Raw genomic sequence first — 25,785 nt, forward strand, 5'->3', positions numbered from 1 at the left:
CCAAAGCAGGCTCCAGGCTCCGAGCTGTCAGCACAGAGCCCGACATGGGGCTTGAACCCACAGACCATGAGATCATGACCTGAGCTGAAGTCGGACACTCAGCTGACTGAGCCACCCAGGCGCCCCGGGAGGCACATATTTCTATGTGGTGATTGAGGCAACAAGAACGTCAGCTAGCGAGAACACAGCGACAGAACAGCACTGGGTGGGCCGAGTACAGGGCCAGAGGGAACCCCAGCTGAAAGGAGATGAACGCACAAGCTTGGCTTCTGAGGGCCAAGTCGGGGGAACCGGAAGTGAGGTCTCGTAAAGAAGGGCGAGTGGTGCTAAAGAGGACAACAGACAACCGTCTGAAGTGCAAGAGAGGGTCGGGCAGGGCGGTTCTCGCAGTGTCACGGGAGGCCCTCGAGGGAGCGGCAGGGTGGCCACAGATGGCATTCCAGAAAAACCCGGGTTCCGTGGGGGAAGGAAGAGATGAGGGGTTGGAGGGGAAGCTGGGGGAGGGCTGCAGGCTGGGGAGACACGGGCCTGGTTTACAGGCTGAGGGAAGCAGCCAGGATTCTGGGGAAGGCAGGAGGCAGTCACGGGAACCACGGCTGAGGTGGTGGGGTCCAGAAGTGGAGGCTGTCCTTGAACAGGAAGAAGATGCCCCCTCTGAGCCCGGACGGGATGGGGAATGGGGTAGATTTAGAAGTGGCACAGGCTGGGCCAATCACTCCCGAGACTCAGTGGCTCCACAGTGAGGGGTACGGAGAGCATGGGGAAGGTCCGGAATTGCCTCTGATAAGAAGAAGAATAGGAAGGCAGCCGACTGAGGATGTCAGGACGCCAAGCACAAGAGCAGGCCACGATCCCGTGGCACCTTGCAGCTCCGAGCTGGGTGTGGTACCACCGGATGGCAGGACCGGCCCAGGGTAGGACTCTGCTGGACAGTTCTGGCAGAAGGACAAGGATACAAAGCACTGGAAGAGGTCGGCTGCAATTAATTGCCTCTGCTTTCTTCGCTCCCTGCCTCCCTACACGAATCTGGGAAGGAAGTAAAGCCGGAAAGAGGCTCACACACTTGGAGAAACCTCTGGGGATCGGGGAATGGCCTAGCAGTGGGGTTGGCAAGGAGGTGACAGAGTAAGGGCAGTTGAGAGTGTCAGGCTGGAGTAGAAAGCATCAGCAGCGGAGCTCTGTAGGAGAGCGCTGAGGTGTGGTCACTGTGGACGAGGGCCGGGCATGATGTGGCTGGAAGGCCAGGCGGATCTTTCATGGGCACAGTGAAGCCACTCAAGGTGCCAGCAGGACTTGAGAGCGAGAGGAAGGCGCGTAGCTGTGATAAGAGCCTTGATGGACAGGGTCCACCCCAGCCCCAGCTGTGCGGAGGGAGGGTGATGACTGCGAAGTAGAACTAAGGGTCAGGGGTCGGGGGGAGTATCCCCCAGGCTCCCCAGTACATGGCATGTGATCGTGGGCGAGCAGGTGGTCTCCCCTCGGGAGGGATGCAGGGGACGCGATATCCCCGAGGTAGGTGTGATCTTGAATCTCCTCTGCCAGACTGTAGACCACTTCAAAGGTCTTCATTAATCTGGTCTCCCTCAGAGCACTGACCACAGTGTCCCGTACTGAGCAAGAAGTCAATAAATATTTGATGAACAAGCATATTTTCCAGTTTGGTTTCTAATGGCAGCGATTACAAGAGCTCATGAATTTAGACTAATTGGGGAAGAAACGCCTATCTGCATTAGTAGGAAGTTTTAAATTCATAGAATACAGTTAAAGAAACAAGGTCGTATCACATCCAGATGCCCACAGTAACATTTCCTAACCAGAGAGTTGCCAAAAGGTTCTCGAAGTCCTATTTTAACAAACAGAAGAAAATAATTAATTGCATTTAGCATGCTATTAGTTTATATAAAAATGTGTACCACAAAAATGGTCTTACATATCATCTTACCAGGTAAACATCTCCCTCCCGGTAATATTATTTGTATAATTCATTTCCATAGTAACCCCTCTTTTCTTAGATTGCGAGATCCATGCATCCAAATTAGCACACACTAGAAAGTAGTGGTTCCAAATTGCAAAGTTGATGTGGATTATGCAGAATGACTCCCAGCAACCACATATGTCAATGTCAACAACCAAGTTTAGGAGAACCAAAGGGAAGGCTCTGGAATGTTTTCTCCCATTCCGTGAGGGGCTTCTCAGCAGATCTTTCCAATCTAATCTTGGGCCCAAATACCGTCACCCACTAAAATGGCAACAATTTCTGGCTATTTTTTTTTCTTTTTTCAGTTAAAATTTATCCAGGTACAGGGGTGCCTGGGTGGCTCAGTCGGTTAGGTGTCCGACTTTGGCTCAGGTTGTGATCTCGCGGTTCATGGGTTCAAGCCCCGTGTTGGGCTCTGTGCTGATAGCTCAGAGCCCGGAGCCTGCTTCGGATTCTGTGTGTCCCTCTTTCTCTGTCCCTCCCCCACTAGAGCTCTGTCTGTCTGTCTGTCTCTCTCTCTCAAAAATAATTAAACATTAAAAAATCAAAATTTATCTGGGTACAATAAAAAGAAGCCAGAGAGATCTCTGTCTCCCGGGTCTGTGTCTAAGACCTTTGAAGGCACAGCACTAGGCTTCTCGAAAAATACCTATATAAACAAATATTTCCACTGTGAGCATTACTGACATTCTGTTTTATGGATTACATTCAAACTTAAAAGAGACTTTTAACTTGAATCTGTCTACTGAAGACACAATCCTATACTGTGTAACTTGTGCAGATGAGACCTTAGAACAAGGCCAAAAGATTGTCATTGTATTGATCCGAAAATGCTCAATATGCTATGTGAATAGAGGTATCGAGTAAGCAGAATATATTTTGCTGTCTGAATCTGTAGCGAAAGGTCAAGCTATTATCCTGGTAACAGTTCCATTAGGAGTAATGATGTGAAAAGAGGCATTGCATTAATGCACTGGATTTCCTACTATGTTAATAGTGGGTCATTAAGAATCATAGAACAATTTGCATTCATCCTTAGAATGCAATAGGTACTAAAAAGAAATTTCCCTCTTCTTCCATTCTAATATATTAAGGAGAAGCAAGGGCTAATTTTAAACAAGTCCAAATAATCCCAACAAGCGGACTAAGGCCAACAATTAAACTAAATAAAAGAGTTAAAGCATCTCCGGTGCTTAATATAATTTGAGGTCCCAAGGTACAGAGAGTACGTTAAGTCACTAGGGAAATGACAAATGTTCAATCTGATGTGTACATGAAGAATGGCTTTTCTCATACGCTCGTGTTCATTCGAAGCGTGCCCTTTAATTGTATATAAATAATGAATAAGCTAGTGGTGGCTGAGCAGATCCTTCCCTGGGAACGCGGCATTTAATGTAATCATCAATGAACAGGCGGTATATAGTGTGTCTGAATGTGACATGCTGAGAACAGAGGGGATTGGCCGCGTTCCCCAAACAGCTATCTGTTCACACAATGGTTCCTAGAGGACCCTTAATTTGGATTCTTCTGGCTCCCTTTGCCGGGAGAAACAGAATATGGTTTGGCTTTTTGAAGGAAGTCACTGGATCGCACACTTTGAGAAGCAAGAGGGGACCTACGGAGTTTTAATGTCGCTATGGAGCCTCCTACCTAGGCTACACCTGGCCGGCAGTGAGAGCCCAACCTCTGCTCTGATGACGCAGTTCTAAGTTACGGTCAAACGGACGAGTGGAAATCAAGGTGGACGTCAAGCAAAACTGAAGGCCGGGGCCTCGCAGGCGCCGCCAATCTCCCAGAGCGTGAGAGGGGCCGGGGACAAGGGTGAGAATGAGAGCTCCCTGCAGGAGGGTCCTGGGGCTGGGCCAAGGAGTGGGAGCGCTCGGACCAGCCCTCAGGCGGAGGAGACTAGCTTTCCCTGCAGGCTGTGCACATTCCCCCTGCTCACCTGGGAGCCGCTGGAAGGCCACCGGCACCTTCCGGCACATTCCTCTTTCCTTTACTCTTTATTCTGTGAAGCTTCCCACGAGCTAAGCACTTTACACATCTATCTCATTTAATATTTGCTGTAACCTGATGGTGCAGGTATTTTCAATCCTGCATTATAGACACAATCAAGGTACAGGCAGGTTAAAAAACCGGCCCCAGACCGCACGGCTCATAGGGATTGTTTTGTGCGTAAATTAAAATTTTGTTTTTGCTCTTTCCTTTTTTTTTAAAAATTTTTTAAATGTTTATTCATTTTTGAGAGAGAGAGAGAGACACACACAGAGCATGAGCAGGGGAGGGGCAGAGAGAGAGGGGGAGACACAGAACTCGAAGCAGGCTCCAGGCTCTGGGTTGTCGGCACAGAGCCTGATGTGGGGCTCGAACCCACGACCCGTGAGATCATGGCCTGAGCAGAAGTTGGATGCTTAACCGACTGAGCCACCCAGGCACCCTAAATTATTTAATTTTTACTTTAAAGTTATATATGAGCACACAGATCTTGTAAGAGAGTAACGACTGAATTCTAAATATAAGCAAATCAATAGCTAAGTTCAGGCTTCCCTGCGAATGCTCTGAACGCTGGTCTCGCTTTCATTTGCCCAAAACAGAAGCACAGTGGACAGCAGGGCAGAGGGCCAGGTGGGTTGTGAGATCACCTCCCTTCTAGACCAAAGGGGCCGGCTGGCCTGAAGCAAGGAAGGGAGAAGGAGACTGGGCCTTGGGTAGGATGGGTCTACAGGTATTTTTGGCTTGGAGACTGATGACTCTGGCCCACTAGGACTCTAATAGAGTATCTTTCCTTTGATGATATTATGGTGCTTCATTTACCAAATTCATGGGGACAGCTGAAATCCACAAGTCATGGGCTTGCTACCCGTTCCAAACCCATTGTGATTTATTGAAGTCACAAGAAGTGTAGAAGTTCAGGTACTAGGAGGGAAAGGGAAAGAGCTAGAAGAAGGGCTGGCTGATGGTGTGGGGTGGGCCGATGCTCCATATCTTGGGGCAGGTGTTCCTGGCCTAGGGACTGGCTCTCCGCCGTGCAGGTACAAACTCTGATTTGACCAGACCACCCAGGGGTTCACGCCCGAGAAACCAGCTCACGATAACCAGACCTACAAGGGCCTGATGGATAAGCTATGATGCAGCTAATTAATGTGTAAAGGGGGGAGGGGTTGTCTTTCCAGTATCTGAAGCATTTGATGTCAAAACCCAGTGTTCTCACTTCTTGGAATCAAGATGTTGGAACGAAAAACTATGCAGAAGGTCTGAGTTGAACCAAAGGCAGCTGGATGGTGTGGGGCTGGCCAAGCTCAAGGACGCCTGTGGGAAATGGCCCACCCCAGCCCCCGCTGCCGAACTGGGCAGGGATGTTTCTTTTTTTTTTTAATTTTTTTTTCAACGTTTTTTATTTATTTTTGGGACAGAGAGAGACAGAGCATGAACGGGGGAGGGGCAGAGAGAGAGGGAGACACAGAATCGGAAACAGGCTCCAGGCTCTGAGCCATCAGCCCAGAGCCCGACGCGGGGCTCGAACTCACGGACTGCGAGATCGTGACCTGGCTGAAGTCGGACGCGTAACCAACTGCGCCACCCAGGCGCCCCTGGGCAGGGATGTTTCGTACCTGTGCCCTCCGCAGCACAGCCTGACCACAGCAGCGATGGGCACCTGACCTAAGGCTAAGCTGCAGACTGCACAAAAGGCTGAGCTCCTCAGAACAGCAAACAATGAGAGGATGAGGGCTTTAGCAATAGTAGGCAAAGCCGAGACTCCTGGTGTTGAGTGGCCCCGACACACCTTGCAAACCGGAATTGTGGCAGGGGGGAGGCGACAGAAACCGGGCAGAGGACGCCGGTAAGGAGGAGGACGAAGCCGACTGCAGAGAGAAAGGAGCCAGAGAGAATGAGTGTCACCTGGGAGGAAGGCAGGCAGCGTGCAGGCAGGGTGTTTCTATCCTGCAGGATCACAAAACAGCTTCTTCCTAAGGCAGCGATAGTAACACTGTGTTTTGAGACCAAAAGAGCCTTCCCAAAGAGATCATTTTTTACCCCCTGGAGTAGAGCCTGATTCTTAGCCCACCGTCGATTACACGTGAATGACCACCGAACCCTGCTCTTACGATGACAAATTAGACAACCCAGCAAATTAGTAAAAATATACAGCTAGAAAGAAAACAGAGAATACGGAAAGCAAAGAGGTCTTGAAAGCAGCCAGACAGATAGGACGGTTTATCTATAAAAGAACAACGGACTCGGAGCAGACCCACAACAGCATCAAAATCTGGAAGACGGTGGCAGGTTTTTAAGTTGCCCTGCAGAAACAACCCTCAGTCCAGAACAGATTATCCCCCTAGACTCCACGTCCTTCGATACTGAGGGTGCCACAAAGAAACATCCAGAACAGAAACTGAAATGATACACCACAGAGACCCTCATTCAAAGAATTGCTACAGGCTCTAGCCAAGGAGGAAGAGCTCCAAACACCCACCGGAAGCAGAGGGGAAGGGCGGGAGGGGACACAGGGAGGGAGGACAGGAGCTGTAAGATACTAAGAGCTCACGCAGTGCTAGACGAATGAAAGCTGAGTAGCGCAGGCTCAGAGGCAGACAAAAGACCAAGTGCAAACAGGTAAAGCGTGAGCTCGGTGTACGACTGAGAGGGGTTGACAATTCGTGTGAACAAAGAGGATGAGGTTAAAATGACTGACTGCCCAGGGAGGAAAGCAAATTAAATCCTTCCCTCACGTTTCAGGCAAAAGTAAATTCCAAGTGGATGAAAAAGATCTGAATATAAAAGATAAAACTTGGGCTGGGACAAAGAAGCAGAGAACACCATTCTATTATGGTCGGGAGAGTTTCTTAAAACGGGCACAGAAGAAACCACAAAGCACAGAGTAGTCCATCTGGCTGTTAAATCGAAACTTTGGTGTGACTGAAGAGGTCACACGCAAAGTTTTCACAGGCTAGAAAGTAAGAGAAAACAAACATCTGTAACACAGGCAACCAACAAAAGAATTCATAGAAGTCAATAAGAATACAACAGCCTAATGGAAAAAACAGGCAAAGGACGGACATTCGCAGAGGCAAATAACCAAACGGTAATAAATATGAAATGATGGTCAACCTTATTAATAATCAGGGAATCCACCACTGAGGCGCCATTTGAGACTGGGACAAATTCAAGTTTGTTAACACCACATGTGGGCAAGAACGAGGAAAAATAGCATCTCTTTTACGTTGCTGGTGGATATATAAATGATATGTCACGTCAGAGAGCCATCTGACAACGCTTAATGAGGCTGAAGTTGCTCATACGCTGTGACTCCATTCCGCTCCCTGCGTGTCCCCTGGAGAAACTCCTACATGAGCCACAGGAAACACAAAGGTGACTGTTGCCATAGGCAACTGTGCACAAGAACCACCCTAACTGTCCCTTAGTAGAAAACTGGAGAAAAAAATTGCTTTCTTTGTATGGTTTCGCAGTTAAGATGAAAAAATGAGATTTATAATATACCGAGATGGATAAATCTTGGGGAAAAAAAGGACACAAATTTGCAAAAGTACAGTATGAGGCTGTGTATGTAGGTTCATAAATTCGTAAGACCATAGTCAATGGGATTTCCAGACACACACCTAGGCAATAACGTAGAAAAACATAAATGGGAGAGATTCGCACCAACTTCAGGTTACTTGGAGTGGGAGGAAGACAGACAGGATATAGAAGGCAGAACGTTTTGATTTTTAAAAAAAATAAAGAAGGTGGGTACGAACTAAATATAACATCTGTTTTTAATCTCGGTGGGAAGGTGGAGAGAAAATGAATCTTGGAAAATGTCTTCAACACATTCACGATAAAGAGGAATACTATTATTCCCACTTCTGCTAACGGGGACAAATGCCAGCCTATGAAGGAATCAGAAAGTTTCTCCTAGGACAATGCCGTGACATCAATCCTGACCGGATCTCAATCCACTGCTTCCATCCGCTCTCCCTCACGGTCAGCCGGGAGAAGGCTTCGGCTTGCCTGCCTAAAAGCGTCAGTCCATCACCCCCCAGGTCTCGGCTGAGATGTGACCTTCCCAGGCAAGTCCCCCCCCCCCCCCCCGCCCCGAGTTCGTTAACCCGTGGTTTTCAAAATAACAACGCTTAGCGATCACCGAGACGCCGTGCTCGGCAGGGGCAGAGATCACGGCTGTCTCGTGTGTGGCCGGCACAGGTCAGGCAGCAGTTGGTGACAGAATAAACCTGAGAATCATTTTGCTCTGGTCTGTGACTTAACTTGAAAGAAGTCAAGAATTCCTTCGGTAAACGGCCACAGGTCTTGAGATGACCCTGAGCCCTCGAAGTTCATTTCGGATTTCATTTAACAATGAGATTTAGCACAGTCCGTCAACTAAAGTGCCTAAAAACGAAATCTTTAACTCACACGTGAATAAAGTACAGTGAGGCCAACAATAACGTGTTTATTGATGAAATGAGAATATCCTACTGAATTATCTACGCCAGAGACTGTAGGGCAGTCAGCTGGTCGAGGAGAGCGAAACCTGACCATGCTGACCGTCAAATTGTTGGTCCCCTAGTGCCGATCCCTGTGCGGGGCCGTGATTTTCGGTTGGTTGTTGTAATGGAAAGGGCCCTAGCTATCCAGAAAATTGATTCCCAGTTATATTTATTTAATTCTCTAGGTTTGCTTCTGAGAATCTGGACTAACATGATGGAAGCATAGAATTTCTGAATTTCTGAACTGGGAGAGACTTTAAAAATTAGCCAATCCCCACCTTTTTTTTTTTTTTTTTTCCCCGAGGTCATGTTTCAAGACCTTCACGGCAGAATCAGGAGTAAATCTACACCCACGAGGCTCCTTTTCAGTACCCCCCAACTGGTGGGACTTTGAGGTCTGAGCAATCTTGTTTAATCACAGCGGTTCTCAAAGATTTGAGGCCACGGCAGTCTGGCGGAAAAGAACAATACTCTTGTCTTCCTTTTGCTACAATGGCATCTCTGTCTACAAGAAAGTGCCTTTAGTGGTTTCTCAAATTAAACAAAGTTAATTTTAAATTTACTTCGACTTAAGAGAGCCCTCAGCAGGGCTCATTTATAATACGGCTTGGTGGGAAATATGATTAACACTTTCCCCTGGCTTGCTGCTACAACACATGTTTGTTTAACATGTTTGCTATATTTCAACGGAATAAATTATATCTGCGAGATATTAAGGTCTGGATAATAACAAGTTCTGATGTCATGGTGTTTTACTATTTACTCCCTTTTCTGGGCAAAGAAGAATGTTTCAGAATCACAGATTTATAGAAATGCTACTTGGAAGGCATCTTGGAAATATAGAAGTCACTTATTTTACAGATCAGAGCCGAGAGGATCATCCGTTCAAAGAGTCAGGCAAGTGGCAGAAGGGCCACACGGACACCAGTGCTCCCTCTGCCTGAGCTCGGCCGCTCACAGCGCTTCTGTGTCTGTCCGCTCTGTACAGACACGATGAGGAGAAAGTACGGAGTTCGCCTCTCCGTTTTTAAAGCTTGGGTTCCCTGCAGTAGGAACTTTCAAAGTCACTCCGTGAAGTCCAGAGTTCACGCCCTGAGCAGTAAGGCTGGAAGCTGTACTCACAGTCCTAGAGTCCGTTAGGGCACGTTCCAGAAGTTCAGGTACCATTCTGTCCCTCACTACCACTCAGGGACGGCTGAGGTATGAAGACAAGAGCAAGGAGCTAGGAGGGCAGTGGCAGCGACAGGGTCTCGCCTATGAGGATTCGGTCACCAGATCAACCCACTTGCCACCATCCCTGCCCTCCCCCCCGTGGCTGTCGTGTGGCGGTGTGACCTCAGGGTGACCACACTGGGCGTCAGGACTGGCCCGATGCCTCAGAGCAAGGCTTTTGTTCTCTGTTGTGTTTTAATGGTGACAACTCCCTCCTCATTGAGGTCAGTTATAGGAGAGTTGGGAGCTCATATTTTGAGGCTGTCGAAATAAAAGTTCTCAGAGTTCTCTCTGATACTGTCCTTGAGGCGCCACGGTGCCATGATGCTGAGGGCCAAAAAACCACATGGATGGATAAGCATCCTTAGGTATCAAGAAGTCCTGAGATGGCCAAAGCAGGAAATGGCTTACCAGGCCTGCTTATGGCTTCCATTATTGGGTTTATTCAAATCATGGTCCCGTAATACCATTATTATACTTAACGTTTGGAAGAGAATTACTCTCTGGTGTGAATGGAAGCCTGACCCACTAGTCTCTCCACATTACCTACCGTGGAGGCTGCTCTAGGACATTCAGCAACAATCAAGAGTTTTCAGAGCCTCCCCTGTCCAAACTGGGTTTAATATCCGGGATCACCTTGATGCAATCTGGCCGACTGCTGGGTACCACTCGATTTGTCTGTTGGTGTTTCTTCGCACCTTCAGACTTATATTCTGCCTTCTTTGATTTCAGCTGCCCTCCTCCGAGTCGTCATGGAGAAGCTGTGTCGTTATCCCATCATTCGTGCCCTGTGTCCATCCGATGTAGTGGAGTTATATTTACATTTTTAAGAAGCCACGTTTTTCAGTGAAGAGAAATTGACCGCCTCATTCCTTCTGTCTCTCTTTCCTTTCTTCCTATATTCATTCATCATTAATTATGTGAGTGGCACTGTTTCATGTGACAAGGCATATGCAGAGCAAATACAGAACATGGTCTCTGCCCCACAGGGGCTTACGGTCTTGTTGAGGAGACAAGATGCCCAAACATAAATAGGATGACCGCGTATCCTGATTTGTTCAGGACGGTTCAAAATGCCTGTTTTCCCGGTGAAATGGTTAAGAGGACCATTTTCACTCTCCAAAGTGTCATGGTTTGGGAAACAAATGACCCTGTCATCTTCCACATAAGCCATGAGTAGCAAAGTGAAGGGTTAAGCCTTGGTAACGTGTGCTCTAGGAATGCAGGGAAAACAGAAATCAGTGCAGGCTGGGACCTGGAGAAAATCTCGCGGTAAAGGTCATGCGAGGTGGCTAGACCGTGAAGAGCTGGATTCGTTCAGAGAGAAGGAGCAGAGCATCGCAGACCTGGGAACACAGCGTAACTCACGGTCCACAAGGAGGACGGGATGCGTGAGAAACAGCGCCAGCACTGCGCTGGTCACCTGGTGGGAGGGAGCACTCAGACATGTAGTTGAAAGGAGAGAGAAACCCAGTGATGGCGAGTCTGGAAATGGCCGGAGTTTGCACTTGACGTCATGGGCAAAGAGGGGCTGGGTGGGGAAACGTCAGGAAATTTTGTTTTACAAGGTGTTACTTGGTCACATCCTAATACAGCATGCACTCGAGGGGGAAACGCAGGGCGGGAAGGATATTTACAGAGGTTTTTGCAGAGCGTCAAGGATGAGGTGATGCCCAGCTGGATTAGGAGGGCGTCAGAGAAGCGGAAGACCAGGGGCGAGGGAGCAAGGACAAAAAGAACCGGCAGGGCTGGGTTAGGAGGGGGATTAGCGGCAAAGGCAAAAAGGCACTGATGAGGATTCCGAGCTTTCAGAGGTAGCAAGCAGAATGTAGGCACCTCCGGGGAGTTCTGTTAGAAGCCCTGTGCCACCGTTCAGGCTGTGGGGGTAGGAGGGGCACACGTGACTCTTTCAAAAAAAGGCCAGGCTGGGCCCCAAGCTCTGCGATTGAGCTGGAATGTTTTGCGTGTCTTAGTCCCCACCGTCTCCGGCCTCACTCGCTCCTGACTTCTGTGCACATTTCTAATTAGGAGCGGCCCTCACTGAGCTGCACATGGCTAGGCTAATGGTGTGGGTGGTGAGGAAGAGGTGCGGTGGGAGGTACTTAAGGAATACTGGATTTACTCGGTGATCAAAGGAAGGGGTTGAGGAGGGGAGGCTAAGGTTCTGAGAGATACCAGGAGCCGGCCATAGAGAAGCGTCAGAATCGAACCAAGAGCCAGATGTAGGAAAGACAGAGCCTGGAAACACAGTGTAACGGGAGACCTGAGTGTAGGGGTGCAGCCCCTGGGAAGACTGGGCTGCTTCCAAGAGGCAACACCTCTCTCTTCTAAGGGCGCTTTTAATGGGATAGACACAGCCACGCTTGCTTTTATACAAAGATGTCTTAAAGGCAGGCAAAATCGATGACAGCGCTCGGTTCAATTTTAAGTGAAGGTCGATGGATTTTCAAGGGGTTTTCTTAATGGAAGCTGACTTATTCTTAGTTTTTTTCTTTTCCTTTGTTGGTTTGTTTGTTTTTTGGGTGGGCTTACCATCAGTCCACAATACTGCAGGGACTGTATGCATTCCATGATCATTCGCATATGCACTTCTAGGGCAGAAATTCAAGTGAGTATCAATTCCTGCGTCTCTCAGATTTTTGAGGCACACCTCATATGAGATCGTCAATGACCATTCATGCAACTGAACTGAAACATTTGCCAGATTATGGGCACCAACTATAGGCCCAGGAGAAAAGTGATGAGGACCATAATTTCACCAATTCTGGACTTCTTATGCAATTCTGCCTCCCCACGATGGGAAAGAAAACAGAGATGTGGCATTACATTGTGACGCTGGCGGGAGGGGTGGGGAGGCGTCTGAGATCAGCCAATCTGTTGTGGGATCCACGGAAAAAGGAGATGGGCTCTACAGAAAACACTGCTTTCTATTTCCGGGGCCCTGGCTGGCCCGTACGGTGCCACTGTGCAAACCGGGAAGGCACCCCTTCCTTGCGACATTCTTACTTGAATCTGCCAGAAAACTGTCATAATAAGTACGCAAGTCGACAATGTCAACAACGGGAAGGGGGTCCCCGTAACCCTGTGCAACCCACAATGACACTGGAGTGGCCCTGTTTGTGCTACAGAAACTGATCTCTCTTGACAGGAGGCTGTCTTTGTCAACCCCAGCAGGGGTGTTAAAACACAGGTTTTGTAAGAATTCGGTGACTGGGAGTCAGAGCTGAATCCTTGCAAGTTAACCTACAACTGGTTCCTGCCCATTACGTGAGAGGCTGGATAAAGACCCCAAAAGCCGTGACCTTCTTAACAGATCTCCCCACACCTCTATTTGTGCCTTACGTGGCAAGCAAAAGGATGTGTAATTTTGAGGAGGGTGAGATTCCTTTTTGAGCTTATGGAAGACCAGGGACAAAGCAGGAACAGACTTTTGACTTGCTGTGGCCCCAATCCCCCAAATTCTGCTTCATCAGGTCCGGGATGTTGCCTTCGGAAGCTCAGGAAGAAGCTTCTGCTTGAAACCCCCCTCCCCCCCCCCCACCGGGGGGTAAACTGGCGTTTATCCGGGGCCCATTTCACTGGCGTTTATATTTATATTCACGGAGTTAAATGCTTCCAGGTAAACAGACAGGTTGGTGAGGACTCCAGGCCCATCAACTTGAACAGACTTCAAAGAGTTCTGGAGGCGGAAGGCTTTCACCCATGTTTTATTTAACGTAAACTTCATTAAACCTATTCTGCAGTCAACTTTTTCATCCCTTTGCACGGGACACACTTCCCATCTTGTAAAGTCTGGTTCAGAGTCACCTATTGTGTGAGGCCTTCTCTTCCATGGCTGTCCGTCCTCTGTGCTTTCTCCCTCCATTCAGGAACAGGCACTTTGACGCTCATTTTATTCTGCCTTGGGGGACAGTTCTGTGTGCGTGGCTCACTGTTGACTCGTCTGAAGGTCAGAGGCCATGCCTTACTCAGCCGTAAATCACACGTTCCTGGCTCACAGCGGGTGGGCACCAAGGTGGGGGCCCGTTAACAGAGCTTTCACGCCTGCTGATGATTTCTGCGTTTGCGAGGTCAATGATACTGAGAAGGTTTTAGTTGTTCTCATGACTTATCCAGGCGTGGAGAAGCAGCAAGGACGATGTTTTTTGGTGTCACAATGTTTGGTGAAGAAGCTGGCGAAGTAAGTGCTCTAAACTTGCGGCCCAGGAGACTGGCCGGGAACTTGCCCACAAGGGAGGCCACGCTTTCTTCCAGCCTTTAATAGGGAAAACTATACAGCATTTGTTCTGGGACCCAGATGTTCGAGTCGTGCTGAAGTCTGGAAAGGCCTTTCGCCCGCCTTGGTAAACTAGGCAGTTTTTCAGGGAAGTCCTGGTGAAGTACCACAGGCATGTCTGAAACGAGGACCTTGCACAACACAGCCGGCACGAATAACGTCGAACCCCAGAGGTTTAAAAGGATGAGAGGCATCGACACGCGCTATCGTCTCGCTTGTTCCAGGAGACGAGCGGGGCAGCCTTCAGAAAAAGGGCTGTTCTTAAGGAACAGAGGAAGGAGACGGTTTCCCAGGAGGGCTGTCGTATGTTAGAATCGGCCATCAGCATCAGGAGCTCGATGGTTCAGATTCTCCAAGGGTCGTGTCAAACCATCTGCCTTGTTCAAAGGCAGATTCCTGGGACTACCCTACACCTACTGAATCAGTCTCCGAGGATGGGACCCAGAAATCTGAATTTTGAACCGACACTTCAGGTAATCCTGATGCACACTAAAATACGAGACCCGCCATGGAAGGGGTTGAACGTACAGAGCTCTACACATAGAATGGCTAAGATTCAATACCACCTACTTGTCACGGGGCCTCCATAAAGAGTGGGGAAAAATAATCAACAACTGTGTAAGAGTCACAAAGCTGAGAGACGGGCTGTGTGTGTGAGAGAATTATAGACTTGTTACGTATTATTTTGCTGTTCTACATTATGCAGCGTATCCTGTTTTAAGCTGATCTGATATGTCAAAATACGAACAGATAAATTAACAAACGATGATTTATCTTCCAAAAGGATTCCTGAATTAAAGCATTCATCAGTTGGTTTCAACTGCCAAACAGTGCAGCTAAAATTTAATTTACAGGCAACTTTGAAAAATTACTTACGTGCAGCGTGACTTTCAAGCTCTTTCTTTGTGGTCCTGTATGCTGCAAGAGTCTGAGCTGTGACTCTTTTCCTTGGGGAAGGGATCACACTTCTGTTCTCCTCCCTAGCACGATGGGACCGACGATCACTAGCTTCCGGGGAAGACCTGCCTAGAAGCTGGAGAGTAAATTGAGGTAAAGCTACCCTTTTACCTAGAAATTCACTCTGAATGTGCTTTGCGTACACAGTGACTGACTGAGTCGTTTTAGATGATTAGTATGGTGAGTTTCCTAGGGGAATTTATAAAGAATCCAAAATTCTGCATTTTGAGATGGAAATTTAAAGTTGGGATACCTTTTCTTTTTTCCTCCCAGATACTCTGAAGCAATGGGCTGTGCTAAACAGTGGCTTTGGAGCCAGACGGGCCTGGGGTTAAATCTCGGCCCTATCACTTCCTGTGTATCTTTAAGTTAAGGAAGCTGACTTGACTTCCCACAGCCTCAGTTTCCTCTCGTGTAAATGAAGAGCACATCACCAGCGCTGTTAGGATTCAAGCCCAAGCCGACGTTCCCTCCCTGGTCTTACAGAAAGTTCTCAGGATACACACAACTTACTGTCAAGAAATGAATGATAGAGTGGACATAAATTCTACCCCAACCATATTAATTTACATCCCTGTGAGGTCAAACTGAAAACAGAATGGTGACAACGTACAATAAAAACGGAAGGTGAAAGCATTGTGACAGGACTCACACAGACCCCACAGGTCCCCAGAGTTGCTGGAATAAGACGCGAGCTTTTGGTGGTCGGCTGGGCAGAGCCTCTGAAGGGGTGATGCTGACTGTGGTCGGGCTCTCTAACCCTGTTAGAGGCACAGTTCAGTTTCTGGAGGAGCACCAACCAAGAGCTCCCTTCCTTCGCAGGGAGGTTCTGACCCCTGCGGACCATCGGCGCTGACCACCCTCCAGGGGAGACACAGTTTGGGCTGCACATGGGGGTTGCACGGAGTAAACAAAGTAAACTAAGTAAGCAGTCGACCAGGTCTTTCACTTGACAGGTGCACATAATTTCCTTTGAATGCAAGAAGATTCAAGAATCTAGCAGAGTTGGATAGTAATAAAACTTTCTCAACTAATCACTATGAAGCTGAATTAAAAACCCTAACCCGGGTTCTAAAAACCGCTCCACTGCGGGGCGCCTAGGTGGCTCAGTCAGTTAAGCGTCCAACTTGGGCCTGGGTCATAATCTCGTGGTTCATGGGTTCGAGCTCCACGTCGGGCTCTGGGATGACAACTCGGAGCCTGGAGCCTGCTTGGGATTCTGTGTCTCCCTCTCTTTTTGCGTCCCCCCACCCCCCGCTTTCACTATGTCTCTCTCTCTTTCAAAAATAAGTAAACATTTAAAAAATTATTACAAATTGCTTCACTGCAACTATGTCTTCTGAAAAGCACCAGATCCGAGGATTGTATCAGTGTTCAAATAACTCTAAGGCACACCGCATGGTTTGCTGGCATCTGATATCAAGAATTGGCTGGTCTTGAGCAGGTGTAGCACGAAGTGAGGACAGCATACCTGGGTACTGACCTCCATTCTACATCCTGGTCATGAAATCACTTCTGAATTAAATTCAAGATACTAAACCACCCCTGGCACTAAAATCTAAGACTCCACTTAATAAGATCGTAAGATGCTTCTTTCCAGAGTTAGACTCAAAGTGCTCAGGTGATTGTTTCTCATTAAAGACCCTTTCATCATCAATACCTTGCATCATATTTATAAATGAATTTCTAATGAATTACCAGAAAGTGTTAACTACCATAAAACAGAGGAAAATATGTCAAAAATGTGATCTCTACAAGAGGCTTATGTTTTATTTTCAAGATACTGTCAGGGGGAATATTAATTATCACTACAAAGAGCTTCATTAATAATCCCACAATAAATTCTTCTTCAGCCCATTTCTGTTCTTATTATAAGCGTTTTACAGATTTTCGTTTGTCTCCCCCCCGCCCCCATTGCTGCTTTAACCAACACAGTGACTTCATTTGAAACAAAGTCAGCATCTGCTGTTATTTTTAGTTCTAATATTTTATAAAATTGTCCAGTCTTGTATATTCCGAGTTTCAGGACTTTTGAAACTAATACAGTATTGGTGCACTATCCCCTAAAGGATAGAGGAAGAAAAACAATACTTCATATCTATAAAATTTTGTTAAAGTATGTGGTAGGGGCACCTGGGTGGCTCAGTCGGTTGGGTGTCTGACTCAGGTCGTGATCTCATGGTTCGTGAGCTCGAGTCCCTCATCAGGCTCTGTGCTGACGGCTCAGAGCCTGGAGCCTGCTTCGGATTCTGTGTCTCCCTCTCTCTCTGCCCCTCCCCTGCTCACGCTCTGACTCTCTCTCTAAAACATAAACATTAAAAAAAAATTTTTTTTAAAGTAAGTGGCAGACACCAACGGTAACATGAGTAGCTTTGCTGCTATTGTGTACAAAGAAACCATTTTATCACTTTCCCAGATTACTCAGATTCAAAAGACTTGGGCTGGGGGAAGTAAATTTCCCCTTTCATCTCTACCAATAAGTAGCAAGAAAAACCGGGTAGAGTAACCTTCAATTACTAGCTGCTTTCAAAAACCACTTTATATCGTAATATGTGGGTTAATAAACTTGCAGCTAAAGGAAAAAAATATCAAAGGAATTAAGGAAATTAAGGAAGAAAGTAGCAAAGAATTAAGAGAGTTGTACCCAAATTTATACTGAACTTTGGTTCCCCCCCCCTTTTTTTTTTGCTTTCATTGGCATTTTATTAAAACTGGGAGAAATTTATAACATTTTTGATATCTATCATTTCAGACTGGTTGGGAGAAGACATAAGGATGGGTATTTAGTACCAGAACTATTAGGTCAATGAATTAGGACCAAAGTCAAGATAAAAAATAAAAACGCACCCAACATGTACTGATGGAAACCCTACTATATGTAAAGCTCTCAGTGAAGCACAAAAGGTAATAAAACATATTTAAGATTACAGCTTGTCCTCAAGATGCTTACAAGAAATCATCAGAATAAATCAGGTAAAGATGTTGGCTGACCAGTATAAACAGAATGTCCTTGTTAAGAAAGACAAATCGGATACTATACCCATATTGTGAATAAAGATTTTAGGAAAAAAAAAAAAAAAGAGTGTAGGAATGTATGCAATAAGTTCTGAAGAGTGGGACTATGGAGGCCTTTTAGCTTTCTATACGTTTTTATGGTTTGGATTTTTTACAAGCAAGTACTATTTTTTTACCCAGGGGGAAAGTCTAGATCAAAATATATGTTTATGAGTAAATCCTGCAAGGAAACAAGTGAATATACAATATTTGTTGACTTAAGTTGGTGGCTTATGGCTGGGTTTCTGTCCATTTTAAAGTGTTTTTGTTGTTTCAATAGAATTTTAATGCCAGATTTAATTCAACAAAACAGTGTATGGAAAACTTAAGGTCTTTGATTTGAATAATCTGCTTTATTGAGTATGAGGAGCAGAAGCCTTATTATCCTTTTTTAAAAATGCTTATTTATTTTTGAGAGAAAGAGAAAAAGAGAGAGGGGAGGAATGAGCATGAGCAGGGAAGGGGCAGAGAGAGGGAGGCACAGAATCCAAAGCAGGCTCCAGGCTCTGAGCTGTCAGCACGGAGCCCGATGCAGGTCTCGAACTCACGAACCTCGAGATCATGACCCGAGCCAAAGTCGGTCGCTTAACCGACTGAGCCACCCAGATGGCCCACCTTGTTACCATTTTTATTTCTAGCTAAAGAGTAGGGCTGTGAAGGAAATTAAGGCATGTTCTCTATTTCTCTGTGCAATACACTTTTTCAAACTATTGTATGATGTCCAGTCTCAACTGAAAATGGCAGAAGCAACCCCTATCACTCTACTTGTAATGACATGTTTCATTACCATCTAGTATTAAGGTAACTCCTCTACTGTCATTTCAAATGGGGCACGGTCATTTACAGTTCCCTCATTTCCAAATACTTGCACACTGTTAATACACTGTCCTGAAAAGAAGGAAATTAAAACAATTCCTAGCTACATTTCAATGTGTTTAAAAGCTTCGGCCTAAAAAGCGTCATCAGCCTGACCCTCGTGTTTCTAGAAGGCTCCAAACATATTAAATGGAAATGAGACCCTTCTCAACTTTAGCTGGTCTCAGTTACATCACTGACCATTCTTCAAATTCTGTAATCTTGTTTTTAGTGTCACTTCAGGCTGAATCATCCTTTTCAGAAATGACAGGGATTGTAATGTCTCTGTAGCTTTTCTTATTTCATACAACTCAACTGTCACTTTAAGTGAGAAAACTCTGTTGGAGGATGATAAATTTTCTGTTACTGAAGGCTTACGTCCTTCCGGCCACCAACAAAGGCTGTTTGGTACTTGCTAACTCTGTTTAGAAAAAAATCACAATATTTTGTAAAGTTAATTGTGGGTTTCCAAGTATCCTTAAAGCGCTATTAAATTCATTTACTCATTTTGCAAGATAACAGGAAGCAGAAGTGAGGCAGGAAGGCTCTCTGGGTCCAGTCCCAGCCCACAAGCCACGTGAGGCCGGGACTGAGCAGTAAAGAATCCTTATCAGTGATTCCAGTGTAAATTAAGGCCTGATCCTCAAATTCCACTTTCATGGTAGCTGTGTTCATATTTGAGAATTCATTTACATTAAAAAAAATAACATTTAAATATTTCTATTACCTGAAATTACATTTATCAGAGTCCTATCCACGGACATTTTAAAGTTAAGAAATAGGTCTATGATGTGGAACTGGATGTAAATGAACTCGTACTTGCACCTGCCTGGCTGCTGTGACGCAGTGGAATTCAGGCACCTGTTCATGAGCGCTAAGGGGGGGCGGGGAGACTCATGGTTTTCTCTGCATGTAGCTGGCATGACTGCATACACAACCAGAGGGAGCAGAGCAGGCCAGGGATGTGTGGAGGGACACGGGATCTGCCTTCAGAGTGGGGTCATTGACATTTAAAGTATCTTTAGAAGGGCGCCTCGGTGGCCTAGTCGGTTGAGCATCCAGCTTCAACTCAGGTCATGGTCTTGCGGTTCGTGAGTTCGAGCCCAACATCGGCTCGCTCCTGTCCATGCAGAGTCCGCTTCGGATCCTCTGTCCGCCCCTCCTTCCCTCCCCTGCTCATGCTCTGTCTCTCAAAAATAAATAAAACATTAAAAAAATGTTAATGTTTGTTAAAACTTCCTCACTGAGCCTTATTGGAAAAAAAAAAAATGAAATAAATAAATAAATAAATAAATAGTCTTTACAAGCAATGACCTCATAAAGCAACTTCCAAACTTGGGAGAGAACTGTTTTCAAAAAAGCATCAGAGCCTTATTCTTATTTATAACTAACAATTTAGGTCAAAATCATATTCTGGTGAAGTTCTTAGTTAGAAACTACTACGAAGAAAGATACTTTCATGTTAAGAGACAATGAAGAAAAACACTTCTTTTTGGTTCTGCAGCAGATCAAACTGGCTCTGAAATGATGATTTTTAACAAGCCAACATCACCCTTGAAATACCAAATTCTAGTGATACTTGGGGTGGTGAGTGTCAGAGGTCATACCGGAAAGCCACACCAGTGGGTGAAAACTGCCAAGGGCAAATTCAATTCGCTTCCAGTTAGCTGAGTACAATTTCAGCTGCGTCTTTATGAAAAGAAGGCAAAGCTCAACCAAGAACCCATAAAATGAAATGATGCAGACCAACCTTTTATTGCACCCACAATATTTTGGTCTAGTCCTTTCCGGTTGTCGTTGAGTCCTCTTTTCCTCTTCCCGTTGGGTAAGGAGTTAGCCAAAGTCTTGTCGTCGAAAAACGCACACACCAGCTTTCTAAACAGAAGGCTTCCTGAGCGAGTGTAGTTTGACAATATAGAGTCCAGCTGTGATTTAGGCATGAACACATCAAAGCCTTCAGCAAGTTGCACTTCTGGCTACCAAAAAGAACATAAATATTTCATTAAAAGCAACATTTGAAGCGTGTGCCTTTGGGCATATGTGCAACAGAAGAACATCACTAGCTACTGAAGTGTCCATACCCTGCATACGATATGGTTTTGGCTTTTGTGTGCCAGTATTTGCGACTTATAAAACCAGTGACTAGTTATTACAAAATACGATGCTCTAATTCCAGCATTAAGTCTCTTGGAAAGCAACGGAGAGGAGCACGCTGAAAATGCATTCTTGTCTCCGAAAACAGTCAAGAGAAAGAGGATCATCACAAACTCCTGTAATTGTAGAGCTACACGGGATGGGAGATTTCTGGGTGGAACACCCTCATTTTTTAAGTGAAGGCACTACGGTCCCAAGAGATGGTAACAAATGACTTAAAAATAATTTAAACATGCTCAGTGCATTACACTTTCCAGATTACTTTCCCCAACATTAAATCATTTCATTTGCCTACGGACACAAACATTGGACTGCCCCACAGGCCCATGCCAGTGGTTTCCAGCTGTGGAACTGTATTTTTTTTTTTCCTCCAGTGAAACCTTATGTAAACTAACCCATAAAATAAATAAAAACAATGAGCAGGTGCCCAAGGTAATTCATTTCCACCTCTCACCGCTACTTTTGGGGGGAGAATCTGAAGCTATGTCTCAGAGCGCCACTGGAAAACCGATGCTCTGGTCACACTGCTTCCCCATCAGGGATTTTCCGATTGGGATGTTGAAGCAGAAGACCTGGAAGGCGCCTTTCAACTTGGACTTTAAGTAGTGTGAAATATGCTCAGACAGTAATAATATCTTGTCTGTCAGCACCCGTGGACGCGGATAGCTTGTCTTTTCATTCGGCAGCCCAGCAAACATTTAGAATAAATGCCTTCCCGTGGAGGTGGCCATCCACTCTTTGTCACTGCTATTTATGGGTGTATTTATTATACCGTATAATTAGTTATCAGACTGTGGCCCTTCCTGATGCCTGTAAGTCAGACTCTGTATCGCTCAGGCCTGGCACATCGTAAATACTCGATAAGTTCTTGTCGAATGGGCAGAAGTTCATTAGTCATAATCTAAGCTATTAAGTCATCTGCTGTTGATTATAATGATAACTCTAAAACAGTAACGTGATGAGATGCACTTGGTAAACACTGATTAGGAAAAAAGTCAGAAGAACACCTCATTTGTTCTAAGATGTGTTACAAAAGCTTGTTCTTGGATAACCATACTTAATCACTTTGCAAGCCCGGCACTCCTTTGGATTTTTAAAACCATATTACAAACACGAGGATCCGGGATTAGTTTTTCTCCTGGAGAATAGGAATTATCACTTTTGTTTGGCCTCGTGCTTCCCAGAATGCCTAACACACTACAGTCGGAGTAAAGAGGGTCCAGAGGAGGCTGCAAATGATTCTGATGACGTGGGAGTTTGGGTCCTGCCTTTTCCAAATGCAATTCTCGACTGGATTATCCACCAGGTCGTCTCATTTCTCTGCCTCACTTTGCCTTTCAACTTTTAGTCCCTGGATGCTTGATAAATATCACCGTAAGGGCAGTGGCGTCAGACTGATTGCTGAGTTTTGGGTCTTGGCAGCTGGTAAAAGTGTGTGTGTGTGTGGGGGGGGGGTGTGGCTGGGAGCCAGAGGCTGCACCGCCAACTCCTGGAAAAGAAGCTGTCACACACCTGAGGCTCAATGCAGGTTTGTTGAATGATTCAATGTGGAAATATCACATTGAGAGACTTTTATCATCATAATCTAAGGGGAAGTTTTTATTCATAACCAGAGTTTTGCTCTGCATATCCTATGGCTGGCTGCATTTAGACCTTATTCTAAATGAATTGATCTCAGATTTTTCCTCCGTGCTCCTATGTATCATTTACAAGCCATTTAAAAAAAAAAAAAGAGTCCCAATTTCCTTTACAGAAGCAACTATCTGAGGGGCTAGGGTGGTATTGAAGCTTTCAAATTTTCAGGAGTCCAAAGGGGGAAACACCAACTGAACTTGTTCATCTATCTCTGTTGAACTTGGGAAACCATTCAACAGGTGTTTAAAGCTCAGCCACCTGACCTGAGACTCCCAGAACTTGCCCTTGGGACTCACCCTGGAGGACGTGACCCCGGGTTGAGGAATAGTGACCTGAACTAGCCATCAGGCGAAATGAGCCCTCCTTCTTTCACATACTCAGCCTTGTCTATGAACTGTGTTTCTGGCACTTTCCACACTGCATTTATTTGCTTGGCAGTTTGTGCTTTTCATCAGAATGTGTGCTTGTTTGTATTCACGGTGCCAAATGCCCAGTCACTGCCCAATAGCTATTTGTCAGAATACAGAGTAAACAAAACACTGTGTAAGAATTCACTCAAAATTCATCCATTTGAAAATAATACTGATTTAGAGACCTTTTATCCCAAAACACAGGAAGTGTGGGTGAACGTATGCCTCGGGGTGAGGGGTGGGCATCATCGAGGAGGGGACGGGATAGCATTTTATGAGATGCAGTTACTGTTTCTAGCATTTGCTGCGACTCCTAAAACTAAGTATCTGGAGGTTTCTGTGGAGCCCAGGGATTCACTAACGGATAATAGTATCTTGATTTCTGAGAGGCTGTCCTAATGCAGAAGCTGTCAGCGTGTCCTGGTCCGCTTTCTACTGACGGACAAACATTGTTATTTTGAAGTGTTCTCTCCAGATCAAGGAACGTGAGCTCACCCAGTTATGAGCCTCTTACAAAGGAGTCAGTTTTACCAGTTGAGGCGGTAAGAGCAGCGGCAGGAGCAGAGGTGACTAACCTTTGCCCCCTTCCTGCCTGTCCGGTCCTTTCTCATATGCCACCCAGGTGTCCCTGTTCTGTCCTTTCTCATATGCAGATTTCGTAGCAACAGGTGCTAATGCTGTGTCTTACAAGGTGCCGCAAAGCAGCAAACTAATTGCTTAAAAAGAGAGGGTAGCTTTATTTTCTGAGACATGAAGAAAACTAATCTCAAACTTTCACTATGAAATTTTTTGATCTCCATTTTATAAATACAGTGACAGTGCCTTACTACCACGTAACGATCGACAATGTTGTGCATATATTTTTAAAAACAGGTTAAAACTCCATTGTATCATCGAACCCCTTCTTTTTGTTGACTGGCACTACTTTAAACGAGACCTCTCTGCTTACTAATGATGGCTATGCTAGGAGCCACACTCTTCCAAATGAATTATCATTTTACAAACTAGGCATCCTCTGACAGAATCGCTATTTGACTCCGGCGAAGACAGATGGCTAATACGCTAATTTACGGATTCTGTTGATTCCTGAAGTCATATGATCTTTAAATGATGACATCCAAAGGATGGGGCAGAATTTATGACACTTGGAGGCATCACTTTAAGAGTTAGGAGTCTGAATTCACACTGTAAATTTGGATTTTCGTGGACGTCTTGCTTATTTTCAGGACTGCAGCTACTTAGCATAATAGCCTATCAAATGTTGCATTTTCCTTATCTAGTGGCATCATATCTTGCACTGGGTAAAGTTCTGAAGGCAAAAACTACATGTAGTCATAATGACTCTTGAAAATGTTCACGGACCCGGGCCTGTGGACGTTAACTCTCTTGTTTCTCTTTGCATTTCAGTTGTGGCCTCCCTTTGCTTAGTAGAAGTTGGGGTCAAGCTCTAGTTTGAGTGGGGGAATCCCCTAACCAGGTAAATCAAAAGATTTCCCCCTCAGTCCCTATGAACATATCATGTGATTCCCCTGTCTAATCTAAAGGAAAATATGTAAAACAATTTTAAAAAGATCATGTCAAGTAATCACAGAGGCAACATTTCTGATATAGGCTATTTTACATCAGGTATTAACAATGCCGAATGACAGTAAAACATGTTTATAGCTACATGTGGTCATTGGTTAAAGAAGTAAAAAGAACTGTATGAGTATTCATATTGGACATTAGTCTCAGGTTTTCAACTGAAAAGTAATAAATTACATACAGTAGTTTGTATACTCAACTGGCTAACTAGTTAAGTTTAAGACTGGCTCAAGGGAAAAAAAAAACGTGGATGAAGAGTCAGGATTCTGTGGAATCCTAACTGATTTGGGGCTCAATGCACATAACAGAATTTATAAGACGGCTGAAAGATCATGAGGTTAAGTCTTTCTGCTCGTAATACTTCCGTGTACAATGATCCTTTATTATTGTTTACTATTTACTTTGCAGCACGTCAGATGTATTTCTAGGAAAATGAGCTTTAGTTCACGAGACGAAATTTAAAAAAGCCACCAAAACCCCCTCCTAACTGATTTTATTGTGTTCACAAACACGATCTGCTTCTATTTGAGAAAAACTGAAATCATTTCCTAGAACACAGGTCTGCTCCAGGTAGATTTGGCAGGAAGCACTGTTACTATTTATTAAACGCAATGCCCAGAGCACGGCCAGTGAGCTGGGAACCCATGAGAATACCCTGGATGGGAGGGCAGGCTTGGTCTAGCTGGTCTACCTGGAGCTGAGAATCCGTGTTGATGAGGCTCTACATTGGATGTACTATGAACAGAACTGTACTGTAAGGTAGATGCTCTGTATGAAGTAAAAAATGCTCGGGCAGAAGTTCTATCACAAAGTATGTGTAAGCTACATACTGGCACATATTTAAGGGTGAATCAGATAAAAATTATAGGAAGTCATTAAAGGGCCAATCCTTTGTAGATTTTTTATTTGATAAAATTTTCGTAGAACTAAGTGTTTAATTTTAAAAGACTTTTTTTTTCATGTTTATTTATTTTTGTGAGAAAGAGAGACAGAACAGTAGCAGGGGAGAGGCAGAGAGAGAGGCAGACACAGAATCGGAAGCAGGCTCCAGGCTCTGAACTGTTAGCACAGATCCCGATGTGGGGTTCGAACTCACGAACCATGAGATCATGACCTGAGCCAGAGTCGGACGCTTAGCCAACTGAGCCACCCAGGCGCCCCTCTCTCTCTCTATTTTTAATGTTT

General features: G+C 45.4%; 1 protein-coding gene across 2 annotated transcripts in view; it reads right to left on the minus strand.

The window, feature by feature from the left end:
- Positions 1-25,785, minus strand: part of BEND7 (BEN domain containing 7) — an 82,097-nt gene that overhangs the window by 16,781 nt on the left and 39,531 nt on the right. For both annotated transcript variants that reach the window (XM_047067015.1, XM_047067014.1), the window contains exon 6: positions 20,568-20,793. In XM_047067015.1, coding sequence (XP_046922971.1) covers positions 20,568-20,793 — 226 coding nt within the window. The remainder of the gene's footprint in view (positions 1-20,567; positions 20,794-25,785) is intronic.

The sequence above is a fragment of the Lynx rufus genome, unplaced genomic scaffold (assembly GCF_022079265.1).
Source record: "Lynx rufus isolate CCGP_SWC_20201006 ecotype Redwood Valley unplaced genomic scaffold, mLynRuf1.p SCAF_7, whole genome shotgun sequence".
NCBI lineage: Eukaryota > Metazoa > Chordata > Mammalia > Carnivora > Felidae > Lynx > Lynx rufus.